We start from the raw sequence: 14,091 nt of genomic DNA, 5'->3' as shown, positions 1-14,091 counted from the left end.
ATTATATAAGATTTAGTGATGCAAATTCATATTTAAATTCATAGTTTTAAACTACTTTTTACTACTGATTAGTTTCTTTCTTTTCTTCTTCGATAATAATACTAATCCGAAAGAGGAATAATTTTTGCACTATTGATAAATAATAAATAATACACAAACAAAATATATAAAATATACTATTAATAGTAAGATCGAAGACCATTGAAAAGAAAAAATAGAAAAGACAGTTCCACAAAAATGGCGTTAACACTATGTGAGTCTTCTGATCAAAAGCTGATCAAAGTTTATCAGCTGAACTAATTTCCTAAACGTCATCCTTGTGTTTCCATGTTCAGGTGGAAGAGCTCGTCGCTTCGTCTCTGCAACATCAGTATATAGCAATGGTTGTCTTCAAAGAGTGAGTCCCACACCTTGATCTTGATATTCTCAATTACATAACTTCCAACCTAAGTTTACATTTTTATTTAAAACTACTTGTTGAAGCTGCAACAAACCGGATCGAATCGGTTTCAGCTTGGTGAAGCAAAAGCAATAAGATTATTACCAAGGTGATAAGTTAAGAGTTTTGTCTTTGTTTTTCAAAGTTGCGTTTCTATAAAGCTAGAATCTTTGAAATTAAGGGAATCTAATAATAAAGACAAAGATTACTCTGTTTTTTTTTTTTTTTTATGGTAGGAGGACAAACATGGTTCAGGAATTGGGAAGTAGAGAAGATTTTTTGCAAGAAAACAGAGATACTGAGACAAGTTATGATTTTCTGGGTGAGATGAGACAGAGGTTTCTTAGATTCAAGAGACAAAAGTATTTGTAAGTATAGAAACTCACTTTCTTGATCATCTATCTTTTTTTTTCTCTGTTTTTCTTTGATTCTTTTTAAATTGATGAATGGAATCCATAAAATCAGACCACAGATAGAAAAGTTTCAAGCTTTGGCCGTAGCTCAATCACCAAAGGTGAGTGTGAGACTCAACAGAATTATTCAGGTTTATTCAATTAATTGGTAAAGAAATTACTGACAAAGAAAAACAAAACAGGTTATGGTGATAGGATGTGCAGATTCAAGGGTGTGTCCTTCTTATGTACTAGGTTTTCAACCTGGTGAAGCTTTTACTATCCGAAATGTTGCCAATCTCATCACGCCCATTCAGGTGTATAAGAGTTACTCATTTTTCTACTTACAGTTTTTCTTACATCAAGATAACCTCTGAAACCCTTTTGTTGTTTTCCTCTTTTTGATTGAAAGAATGGGCCAACAGAAACCAACTCAGCTCTTGAATTTGCAGTCACTACTCTTCAAGTAAGCTTAAACACATACATAGTGAACATTGCAGCGAAAGAATGTATACACTCATGTTGTTTCTGCATAGGTTGAGAACATTATAGTAATGGGTCATAGCAATTGTGGAGGAATCGCAGCGCTTATGAACCATCAAAACCATCTAGAACAACCGTCTAGGTATAGATATATCTACACTAATGTTTTTTTCTCAACAAATCTTCAAATTGCTTTATTCTAGCAACAACTTTTGTGTGTATAGTTTGGTAGAGAGATGGGTCATGAATGGAAAAGCCGCCAAGTTAAGAACACAAGAAGCTTCATCACACTTAAGTTTTGATGAACAGTGCAGAAACTGTGAGAAGGTATCAAATTTCCAAACATCTTCTCTCTGTTACTTCAGGGTCGCTTGTACCTGAATCTGATTTATGTGTGTGCATGTTGTGTTTGGAGCAGGAATCTATAAAGGATTCCGTGATGAATTTGATAACCTATCCATGGATAAGAGATAGAGTAAAGAGTGGTGAAGTAAAGATTCATGGATGTTATTACAATTTGTCAGATTGTAGTCTTGAGAAGTGGAGACTCAGTTCAGACAAGAATAGCAATGAATTCTATGTTTCAGACAAAGAGATATGGAACTGAGAAAATGTACAACAACTATCAGTTCCTTTGTATATGTAAACCTAATGCAATTACTGTAAATAAGTATTAGGTGCAGACTGGAAGGAAAACAAAACAAATTTCAATGAGGAATTACTAAAGATATTTAATTGAGCTCATTAGATCCCCAAACTTACAACACCACAAAATACTTCAAACAGAACAACATTACATTGATGATCATAAGATGACACAAAACAAAATAAAAACTGACGACAAAGAAAGAAAACATAAAATAGAATAATAGAATAAGAAGAGACTGGTATTGATGGATAATCTCTCTCAGGTCTGTCTCCATGTTCTTAAACTTCAACCCCACCATTGATGCACCGCAACACCTTCATCTCTAAGTTTGCCATATAGAGCCAAACACTCCCAATAAGCCTTACCACTCTTACTCTGCATCTTCCTTCCCCTTAGCCCTAAACCCTTTGGCTTGCACTCCAAGAAAAGCTCATCCACCATTTTTATGGACTTGCTCCTCATCATCTCCTCCACCACTTCAGCCTCTGCCTTCATCACCACGTATTCCTCCTCCTTCACATTCTCTTTGAGCCACTCGGTCATCCCCATATTTTCAGATTCTAGGCTCATCTCATCGTTCACTGTCTTAATCTTGTACATCTCAAACTTGAGGTTCCTTGTTGGGTAATTCTTAACGAACCATTCTGTTCCACTGCTTCCTTTTCCATTACCCACATCGATAAATACTCGCCTTGAGTAACTCCCCAGGTCCATGGTGTCCCCCATAAGGTCTGGGAGGTACCTTGTCCGTTTCAAGTAGGTTCTTGATTTCCTCGAAGCTGCTCTTGGTGGTTCAAGGAGAACATCCTCTAGCTTACTCAAAGCTTTTTTCTTGGCCTCTTCTTCTGTGATAGCGAGAAGCTTTCTCCCGGGGGCCACTGTGCCCTCCTGTTTTCCCTCTGTTTTCCTCATCGCCATAACCGTGTACTCGGAGCTCTTCATGTAGACTATTTCGTAGTTTAAGTGTTCCAAGAAGTTTGGAGGAAGATCCTGGAGGTTGATCTGGACGGTGAGGATGCCGCCGACTTTGAGAGCCCGGTCTAGAAACTCAGCAGAGTCAATGTGACGAGAATGTGCAAATGCAAAATCAAAGGTCTCGCTTGGGACCCTACTCTGCGTCTCCTCATCGCTTGCAGATACGAAAAGCACCTCGGTTTCGATAACTGTTTGAGAGTATGAAGTAACCGTGACCTCATCATCTCCTCCACTAAGTAGGAGGGCTTTATCCCCAAGCTTAAACAGACCTTCCTTCTCTAAATCATTCAGAAGCAAAGGCAATAATAGCTCATGTTGGTCAGATTCAACCAACTTAGATGCAGCGGTCGAATCAGTTTCACACTTCAGGAGACTCAACCAAGTAAACGAAAGAAACAACAAAGCCAAAAGCATTGATCTCATAAAAAGAGTCAAGACTTCAGAACGAGAAGCCTTGAAGAAAGAATCTGCAGAGCCCAGAGAAGAGCTTGAATGTTCTCTTTTTTTCAAGAGGTAGTGACAATGCTTTTGGCACATGGAGTGAAAGTCATGGACAGTAACAAACACCATTTTTTTTTATGTTTGGTGAGACGAAGAGAGCGCCCCAAAAGTGCAGTTGAAAGTTAAAGAAGATGAAAAAGAGAAGAGAAAGCTAATAGAGAATTAAAAGGAATTATAAGAAGAGAAAACAGGTAAAAGAAGAAAAGAGAGAAGAGAGAAGGAAGAGAGAAAGGCGAGTCTAGCGAGTGCAGAACCTAGCGGCTGTATGATTTCCACCAGTTAGAGAAACACGGCTGCTCTTCAAATTAGACCAAAGGGACATCAGCTGCCTCATTCTCTGTATCTCCATTGCGGTTATCGCCTATGTACCTCTTTCTTGCTCTCAATCTGCTATTTCATCATTTAGACACACACACAAATATATATATATTTTCTTGGTTTTAATATATTATGTCTGGTTATCAATGAATCCTCAGATGTTTCTTCCCATTCTTTCCAAAGAAAAGATATCACTCACGGAAGCAACATATGGGATGAAAAAGAGATTGAGAGCAGGAAAAAGGTTTTTGTCGAATTGATTTTGTGGATTGATTTCTTGAGGCTTAAGTTTTTTTTTCTTTTCCGCAAGAGGTGAGAGAGATTTGGATTGAAAATATAAAGGAATTTTCTGTTTTCTTTTTAAGCCTTTGTTTACGCTATACCCCTACCTATTTAAAGATTTTCAGCTAAATTCATGGGAGCAATAACCTGTTTTGCAAGTAATCTCATCACCCTCTTTTATTAGGGTATGGCCACATCAGTGCTAACGTATTCCAGTTCTTACTTGTTTTAACTCTGTTGTTATAGGTATGATGAAACATAAACTAGTTGGACATTTAGACGGCGCTTAATCATTTCCAAAGAAAATAAGAACAATCTTTGACCAACAAACAAAAGGTACGCCTTCCTTTCACAATGTAAAATGTTTTAGAAGATGTTTCAAACTATGATGTTTTACTAGTTTAAAAATTATTGAAATTGGTTAATAAATAATGTTTTATGGCATCATTTAAATGATTACCTTCTCACCTTAAATTCATTTTATTAATAATATTTTTAATGTAATTTATCAAATGATATATATAACAAACATAATATTATTTACAATGATCATTTTTGAAAAACAACCAAAATTTTTGGTGTCATCTGAAAATAATATTTTGTTTAGAACTTTCAATCGTACATCAAACAATTTGTTATTGTTGGGAATAAACAATTTAAGAAGGCATTACTCATGTTTTCGAGCAGAACGCCGACCTTCTGATTCCTGCATGGAAGAAATTTCGGCTCAAACTTGGCTTCATTTCTACATCTAGGTAAAATGGAAGAATTCTAGTAAAAGAAATTATTCTATATTTCAAAGTATGGAAGTTTCTAACTTGTTGATTGCCGCTTACGAACAACCCATATAAGGGGGATTCATACCCTAGAACAAGAGATCGACCATTATACACACAAATACTAGAGATAGGCTGCTAGAACTATGATTTTTACACCAACCGTTTGAGTTCCTACTCTAAAGATCAATAATACAATACTTTTTTGTTTACTCTCTTATACGTTGTCGTAGTACCATAAACCCATCTACACAAATTCACCCTAACAGTTTGGTGCTAAAAGGCAGAGAGGAGAGAGAGGATGGAGTAATCTAGACTATGTGACGATGATGCAAAGTGAACATAACTGGCAGCTTCCGGCCACTCCATTCAAAATTGAGTTGGAAGCACATATCGAACCCTTGCAAAGCGAAGTCACAGAGTTACAGAGTTACACAGAGCTCGGGAAAATAACACCTCTACAGGTAACCGTGAACTACTCTTGGAGTTTCAGGTCTCATCACCCTCTTTTATTAGGGTATGGCCACATCAGTGCTAACGTGTTCCAGTTCTTTTAGTTGTTTTGACTTTTGACTCTGTTATAGGTATGATGAAACATAAACTAGTTGGACATTTACAACGAACTTAATCATTTCCAAAGAAAATAAGAACAATCTTTGACCAACAAACAAAAGGTACTCCTTCCTTTCACAATGTAAAACGTGTTAGAAGATGCTTCAAAATATGGTGTTTTACTATTTTAAAAATACTTTATTGTAAATTGGTTAATCAATAATGTTTTGTGGCATCATTTAAATGATTAGCTAACTCACTTTAAATTCATATTAATAATATTTTCTTTTAAAAACGTAATTTATCAAATGATATATATATAACATAATATTATTTACAAAGATCATGTTTGAAAACAACCAAAATTTTAGGTGTTATGAAAATAAATTTTTGTTGAGAACTTTCCGATTGAGAAACATACATCAAACAATTTGTTATCGTGTAAGATTGTTAGGAATAAATAATTGAGGAAGACATTACTCCTGATTTCAAGCAGAACGCCGACTTTCTGGTTTTTGTTTAGGAGAAATTCCGGCTCAAACCTTGCTTCATCTTTATCTACGGGTAAAATAGAAGATTTCTACTAAAAACGATTCTTCCATATTTCGGAATATGGAAGACTACGAACAACCTATATAAAGGGGATTCAAACCCTAAAACAAGAGATTGACCATTATAGACACAAATACTAGAGTTAGGCGGCTAGAACTATGGTTTTTACACCAACGGTTGTAGTTCGTATTCTAAAGATCAATAATTTTTGTTGAGAACTTTCCGATTGAGAAACATACATCAAACAATTTGTTATCGTGTAAGATTGTTAGGAATAAATAATTTAGGAAGACATTACTCCTGATTTCAAGCAGAACGCCGACTTTCTGGTTTTTGTTTAGGAGAAATTCCGGCTCAAACCTTGCTTCATCTTTATCTACGGGTAAAATAGAAGATTTCTACTAAAAACGATTCTTCCATATTTCGGAATATGGAAGACTACGAACAACCTATATAAAGGGGATTCAAACCCTAAAACAAGAGATTGACCATTACAGACACAAATACTAGAGTTAGGCGGCTAGAACTATGGTTTTTACACCAACGGTTGTAGTTTGTATTCTAAAGATCAATAATACAATACTTTCTTGTTTACTCTTTTATACATTTTTCGTAGTACCATAAACGCACATACACAAATTTGTCCTAACAGTGTAGCTGTAGAAAGAGAGGGGGGGGGGGGGGGGGGGGGGGGGGGGAGGGGATAATCTAGACTATGTGACGATAATGCAAAGTGAGCATAATGAGCATCTTTCGGCCACTCTGGTCAAAATTGAGTTGGGAACACAGAACGAACCCTTGCAAAGCCAAGTCATAGTGTTACACAGATCCAGGGGCGGACGTAGGTGAAGACGTACGGGGTCACGTGCCCCCGTCTCTTTTTTATTTTCCTTTCATAAACTATACAATTCAAGCAATGCTCTTCTAAACCTACAACTAAATATCATGAAATAAAATTATGTGCCCCCGTCTAAATGGACTCTTGCGTCCGCCACTGCACAGATCTCGGGAAAATAACACCTCTACAGGTAACCCTAGACTACTCTTGGAGGTTCAAGTCTTGAAGAATACAATGAAAACTTTCACAGATCGAAGCTATAAAATTGGTTCTTCGAGAAGATAATTCAGCTCTTCATACGACGAGCAACAAGAGACGATGGTTCCGAATCCGCGTTCGGCTCATGCAACCTCTGGAAACTCCGACTGAGGGAGGCATCGCCACCCTACGGACTCCACCACCGAATGGAGAACCAACTACTGGGACTGATACTACGAGAGGAACTCAAGAGAAACATTCAGATAATGTGTCTGACTCGTAATATAGACGGTGAGATGCAGGAAGCAGCCGCCGTAAAGAAATCCGCGATGACAGCCTATCTATAGCAGGTCTTATCCAAGAAGTTCAAAGTCATTCAGTTAATGATTGAGAGTTAGTCAATGATTGAGAGGCTCCCGGGTGCCGCTCCCCAAATCGAAAGAAGTGCTCATGATTCCTACGCTTACACCCCCTTCGTGGATGACATTGCCTTGATAGAGATGCCAAATAAGTTCTCCTGCCCAACATGAGAATATACGACGGCATCAGCGACCCATACAACCAAATAAGTTCTCCTGCCCAACAAGCAGTGGATGCTTACTATAACGATCTAGAAGGAACTCAGGGAAGCCACAATGTGCAAAGATTTTGGCTCAACTCTTGACCGGGCCCGCCTTGCAGTTGTACATCAACCTGCCAAACAGATCGATATGTTCCTTGGCAGCCATAACCGACTGGAGCAGTTTGTGAGTACCAGGAACCTAGAGAAAAAAGTTGACGACCTTTACGAATTTCTTCAGCATCGGGTTGATCCCCTGCGTAGCTATATAGCACGCTTCAACCAGGAGAAGATATCCATCCCAGGATGCAATACCTCAACCGCTCTCTCCGCCTTCAAGAGAGGCATGCTACGTGACGGAGACTTGTACAAGAAGTTAATCAAATACCAATGCAAGAATGTACAGGGTGTATTATCCCGGGTATGGGCACATATAAAACGGGAAGGGACTCAGCTATCAATCCAAGATCCCTAAAAACAGGAACAGAAGGGGGCAAAAAGCAACATATACGACAAACCCAATCAGAAGCCTGGAAAGCAGGTAACACAATATAATGGCAGTGTTGACATGGCCAGACATCTCCAATCTCTCCATCTCAAAGCTAGAATTGGTCAATGTTATGAGGCAGATGGGACCGTAGGTCAAGTAGCCTCAGAAGATGAGAGCACCGGAAACATTCTAGAACCAGAACCGTGGTGCGAATTTCATAAAGACCACGGCTATAAGACCGAGTTAAGGTTCCATTAATCTCTGACATCCGATGTTCTATTTGATTCTCAAGAGCTCCGATCTTACGATCTGATTCTAATCCCAAACTGTGTGTATGCTTCTCCAAAAAACCGAATCTCTCTTTTGTATCACGGTCAGTCTTAGCCGATTTATCGCAACTGATCCTCAAACCCTCAATTTCATCATGTAATTTCTTCACCTATGGATCCTTCTGAGCTTCTGGAACCATTGAAACCTCCATTGACGTCGAAGATAAGCTTCGCGTGTTGATTTCTTTGATCCAGTATCACAAACGTACCTGTTTTTAATGAACTAACGGTATTATTTATATGTGTAAAGAGTGTTTACAAATTGATTAGCAAAACCTTGACCTCATAACAGTTAGCGGATGATTCATATCGTCAACGGATGATTCATATCGTCACCCAAATATCACTAATACAATTAGCATAAAATGAAATGTAAAATAATATCTCTTATTTATATACTACGCTTCTATCCTTCTCCTTGTCCACATCACTCTTATTAATCCAGCTCATCCACCTTCATCCCTTAAACACTTAACTCGTCTGCAACCTCTTCTTCTGCTTCCTGAAATAGACCTTAAACAGTGTATGGGAAGATCTGCTGCTGGCGAAAGTGCAAGACATGTTCCACAATAGTATATGGACAAGTCCAGAACCAAAATCGTGCTTTGTAGTAATAAAAGAACCTTTAGCTAATGGCAGTTATGTTCGTCGAGGACATCATTTTTTAGCTATTTTTTTAAAAAGACATCTTACACCAACTCTCCCTTATATTAAAAGAGAAATATTACAATATTTTAATTATGATATTTGTCATAGCTAAAATGATTCGTCACTAAAGAATTAAATTGGTTCATTTAAATATATACTATATTTTTTATTAAACTAATCATAAATTAATAATTAATGTACAAATTGATATTTTATTTCTTTCCTTAAATACAATTTACAAAATTACCTAATATGATAAATATATATAATGCAATTAACAAGTTTGAATAATAAAATTTGGTAAATTTTTTATATCCTTCATAATTTTTGTTTAGTTTTATATTATTAAAATAAATTAAACAATCATATTCGCCATATAAGAAAATTTTATATGTTTCCATATATGTTATATTTTAAATTTTTGAAAATGAAACTTAATTACTAAAATTGTTAAAAGTCTCACATTTAAAATTTGTGATCAATGGTTAATTTGTTTTTGTTATAACATGACACAAATGTTCATAAAACTATATATATAAATTCTAATTTAATAGATATTCATATTAAAAGTATATATATATGTATATATATATATATATATTAATACTGTTTAAATTAAATTATATACCATATAAAAATAAATAATTTATTTCTTAAATTCTCATTGAACAAGTATTCAAAAATTAATATTTTGATTTTGCAATTTGCATTGAATTTTTAAATAAGATTATAAATTACTAAAATTATGAAAAGTCCACATAATTTTTTTTCTTTTTCAGAAGTTCAAAAATTTTGTTATAAAAATACAAATGATCATAAAATTATATGAGTGCAAAAATTTATTTAATAGATAATCATATTACAAAATATTATATATATATATATATATGTTAATATCATTTAAATTTAAATAGAGCAAATTAGCTCAATATACTGAAAAGAGTGTGATACCATTGAATTGGGGAAAAATGGTAGTGATGGAGGGAAAAAATTTGAAGGGAAATAGGGTATGGAGTGCAAATATGGAGGAAGTTGTGTGTAGGGAGTACAAATACTCTTAAATATATACCACATAAAATAGGTAAATATAATTGTTTTGATTTATTCATCATAAAAAAATGTTAAACAAAAGAGTGATTACTTTGATTTACGTGTTCGTGCCAATTCAATAGTATATGTAATAGTTACCTGCTTATCAATTATTCAATATATATTTATTATTTTATAATATGTGAAAATGCGATATAAATAATAGTGTACGTAAAAAGACTTGTATACCGAATGCTTGTCCACGTAAGGTGTGGATTTTAACCTAGTATTATTTGCAATTCTAAAAATAACATAATATCCGTACATTAATCTATATTTTAAATTTTGTAGTAATTTAGATAAGCTAAAAATGGACTAGAATTTGATGCAAAGGAATTAGTTAAGGATTTGTTGTTATGTTTCTGGAAGGAAGTGTGCCTATGGTTGTTAATTTGTGTACTAGTATTTTGGGAATTATCCAAAAATGACTCAAAATTTGATTTTTACTGCAAAAATATATCCAAAATTGAATTTAATGCAAAATAAACCCAAAATACTAGTAAAATTACAACAGCCCGTTATGACCAAACCAAAAACATATATGCACTTTTACAAATATAACCATGCGAAGTCTTGTCTCTGGTTAGTGAAGTCTTAGAAAACTTCTCTGGAAGTCTTCTCATGTATTAGATCTTAAAATAATTTATAAAATTTATAAAAAAACTATTTTGAGGAAAAAAAAATTAAAATCATGTATTTATAAACATTTCTAAATGATATAAATTTATATCTACTTGATATATGGTGTTTTTGACATCTTGTATATATGTCTTCTAATTGGTTTTCAAGTTTTTATCGAGTCTTCCTAGTCCTTTTCGAGTCATTACAGGTATGGTGTTGTACATGAGGGAAGATAGGCCACTTGGAGCAAAAAGGATAGAAAAGAGTGCAATTTGAAGTTTTTCATGCAGAGCAGTCTAATTGGTTGTTCCCGATCGAGCGGAGCAGCCCGCGTACCTGTTCCCGCGGCAGAGATTTTTATGGAAACATATAATATTTTGGGATTTACCCTAATCATCCCAATTTTATATCCTGCAGCCGCCAGAGACCTGCAATATATCTTTTCCTGCTTTCTATTATTATTCTATGCTATTTTTGGAAAAGAAAGCAGACTAGAGAGCTTTGTACCTTGGGGATTTGCTAGTTCGTAAAGGGAGAAGGCCATCTCTCTCGATTTAGAGAAAAATCCCATGAACCCTATCTTTACTTATTTTGCATTCATATCCATGTTTATTTCAGTTTCTATCTCTGTGTTTTTTTGTTCCATGGTTGAGTAGTCAGTTTACTTAGTCTAGGGTGTTAGGATATTGAGATTCATGAGCTGAATACAAATAGTAATTACTAGATCTCGCGCAGGTTTTCGTTTTCATTTATTTTTATATAAATATTTTGTTTTCAATTTCAAATTGTTATATATTATAATATATATGTGTCTATCAATTTTTAAAACTTAATAAGTTTACGGTATATTTTTTACATTGAATAGATTGTTTCAAACTTTCATATGTATTTGTATCTTCTTCTATATATATATTCGGATCATTAATTCGTTATTAAAATCGTAACTATATATATAAAGATTAGTAAAATATTGTTTTATTGTCATATTCAAAGATATTGTAATATTTCACAAATTTAGAAAGTTTTTAAAAAATTAAACTTTTCGCTTCATAGATTTATATTATAGAGTAAATAATTAAACATTTAATTTTTGTTTAATTTTTAGAATAACTATATAGTTTAAAATTTGTTTTCATTGGTTTAAGGTAGTAAAGCTTAACCATTGTTAGATAATATGAATTTTGTTATATAAAGAAAAATCTTTATAATTTTGAAAATTATCATCGATAAATATTTAAATAATTAACATATGAAGGTATAGTATTACAACATTAAATTATATCTATTTAATTAATATTATCTATAAATCCAATGGATCATCCATTGTTTAAATCCAATTATTGATAGCCCAATAAAAATTTCTGGTAGGCCCAAAATTTAAATCATAAGATTACAGATTAAATGTAACATGACTTTCTAGGAATATGTCTATTAGGTCTATTTTAAAAAAAAATCACACATGAATCAAGATTGTGACTTCTGTTTTAATATATAAGATTGTTTGATTGTCTCCATTTATTGTTACACTTAAAGCATGCATCAAGTTAATCACTTAGTGCCTGATTCTAGGTTAAATATATTCATCAAAAGTGTTTTAGGTTGCAAGAAATAAATGAATGGGCAACTCGTCCCTAGACAGCGAAGGTAGATGTTAGGGCGAGTTGTAAACTAATCGAATCTGAACATAATGTTTGTCTTCATATTCTAATCCAAACGACAGTTTAGGCATTAGGATTGCTTGATAAAAGGGGAGACGCCACGACAGTGGGTCGAACTTTATATGTTTTTTGAGTTCTAGACTTGTTTGGAATTTCTCCTTGAATAGTTGTTTAGCTCATGCTCGCTTGATATACGATCCATCGCCCTAGGCTAGCTTTCTTAATCATCTGAAAACCTTAATCCAATATGTTACTTGCTTCTTACGATACCTTAAACTCAAAACCCCCGTATTGTTTTAGCTTAATATTGAACTCATAAAGATAAAGTGTAAACTGGTCCTCTGGAATTGAATCTCAAGTACTACATCTACATTGTTAGCTTGCAGTAGTAAAGACAAAGTTTTAGTGTATAAAGTTTTGGCGCCGTTGCGATGGGGACAATATATTTTTACCTTTATTTTTCAGTTCTATATTTAGTCTAAGACATCAAACTTGCTTTTCTCTCTTTCTTGTAGCTAATGATCCAGGTGCATGACCAGTAGATATACTCGGAGCAACGTACAAGGATCATTGTTAACGCTTAGCGACGAAGAGCTCGCAAAATAGAACGACAGAACCGTCAACAACCGCGGCCTACTAACACCACAATGGGTGAAAATACAGACCATGATGATCTCATTGCTGCAATGGTGCTCATGAAACAACAGATGCAGCAGATGCAACAGACCATCAATGCACAACAAGCTGCTCAGCAAGCAGCGGCTGAACTTTCTGCACAGCAAGCTGAGCAACAAGGCGCTCCCATCGGAGAGAGGAACCTCTCGTGGAACTTCCCTACCACTCGCTCCGTCATCAACCCCCCTCCTTCCGCTCGACAAGATGATGAGATCAAGCCTGCTTTGATCGGCCTGGTGCAGAAAAAGATGTTTAACGGCCTCGCAGCTGAAATTCCGATGGACCACATCGAAAACTTTGAGAGAGTCTGCAACTTCTTTTGCACAAATGGAGTGCCACCAGACTACATCTAATGCACCATCTTCCCACTCTCTCTTGATGGGAAAGCAGCTCGCTGGCTAGACTCTCTCCCAACCGGTTCTCTCACTACATGGGAACATGTCCGAGCAGCGTTCTTAAATCACTTCTACACGAAATCCAAAACCACGGCTCTGAGGCATAACATCTCCAATTTTAAGCAAAAGACTGTCGAGCCTTTCTATGATGCTTGGGAGCGTTCCAAGGAGTACCGAAGGGAATGCCCTCACCATGGTTTGAGGATGATTACATACTGGAAGTGTTCTATGATGGAGTGAGCTGTGAGTTTCGTAATGCTCTAGATTCCTCGAGTATATGACGTCAAGTTCACTCAACAAGAACAAGGAGAACGGTCACTCCAAGAACTTAAACATCAAAGGATCTAGCGGCAAAGGTTGACCAACTGATAAAGGGCAATCAGAGCCAAGTATTCATCATGGAAGAAGCCGTACCAGAGAGCAGTGCTTTAGATGTCACACCTGAAGCAGACAACACTGTGGACGATGAACAATAGGTGAGCTACATCAATGGACAAGGATGGCAGTACAAGAACTACCACCCGAACCCTAACGTGAGGAACAACACTCATCTCTTTGCGTACCCTAAGCTAGACAAACCAGTTGACAATGCGTGGAACAGTCAATGACAGAACACAGGGTATCAGAAGGATTACCAAGGAAGAACATATGTTCTGAGCCAGATGCAGCACA

The 14,091-nt window shown here is 35.4% G+C and overlaps 2 protein-coding genes and 1 non-coding gene across 3 annotated transcripts; 1 reads left to right on the top strand and 2 right to left on the bottom strand.

Annotated features, from left to right (window-relative positions):
- Nucleotides 1-2,058, top strand: LOC103828756 (beta carbonic anhydrase 6, mitochondrial). The gene is made up of 10 exons (XM_009104394.3): nucleotides 1-253; nucleotides 336-397; nucleotides 484-548; nucleotides 676-807; nucleotides 905-953; nucleotides 1,035-1,148; nucleotides 1,244-1,297; nucleotides 1,368-1,456; nucleotides 1,539-1,641; nucleotides 1,733-2,058. Exons 1-10 carry the CDS (start codon nucleotides 238-240, stop codon nucleotides 1,919-1,921), a joined length of 873 nt encoding a protein of 290 aa, XP_009102642.2. The 5' UTR covers nucleotides 1-237; the 3' UTR covers nucleotides 1,922-2,058.
- Nucleotides 2,035-5,013, bottom strand: LOC103828765. Its single transcript, XM_009104403.2, has one exon. It carries the CDS (start codon nucleotides 3,506-3,508, stop codon nucleotides 2,249-2,251), a length of 1,260 nt encoding a protein of 419 aa, XP_009102651.1. The 5' UTR covers nucleotides 3,509-5,013; the 3' UTR covers nucleotides 2,035-2,248.
- Nucleotides 5,014-13,512: 8,499 nt separating this feature from the next.
- Nucleotides 13,513-13,619, bottom strand: LOC117129079. Its single transcript, XR_004452648.1, has one exon. It is a non-coding gene; the product is annotated as a small nucleolar RNA R71 (small nucleolar RNA).
- Nucleotides 13,620-14,091: the final 472 nt, after the last annotated feature.

The sequence above is a fragment of the Brassica rapa genome, chromosome A01 (assembly GCF_000309985.2).
Source record: "Brassica rapa cultivar Chiifu-401-42 chromosome A01, CAAS_Brap_v3.01, whole genome shotgun sequence".
NCBI lineage: Eukaryota > Viridiplantae > Streptophyta > Magnoliopsida > Brassicales > Brassicaceae > Brassica > Brassica rapa.
Note: the sequence above shows the minus strand (reverse complement) of the source record. Positions and strands in the feature narration are given on the sequence as shown.

What these genes read in the sequence shown, in the direction of transcription:
- LOC103828765 (XM_009104403.2), bottom strand. Translation starts at nt 3,508, where the DNA reads ATGGTGTTTGTTACTGTCCATGACTTTCACTCCATGTGCCAAAAGCAT.
- LOC103828756 (XM_009104394.3), top strand. An exon ending in GCAATAAGATTATTACCAAG is followed by an intron (nt 549 to 675) that starts GTGATAAGTTAA and finishes TTTTTATGGTAG; the next exon opens with GAGGACAAACATGGTTCAGG. An exon ending in TTGCAGTCACTACTCTTCAA is followed by an intron (nt 1,298 to 1,367) that starts GTAAGCTTAAAC and finishes GTTTCTGCATAG; the next exon opens with GTTGAGAACATTATAGTAAT.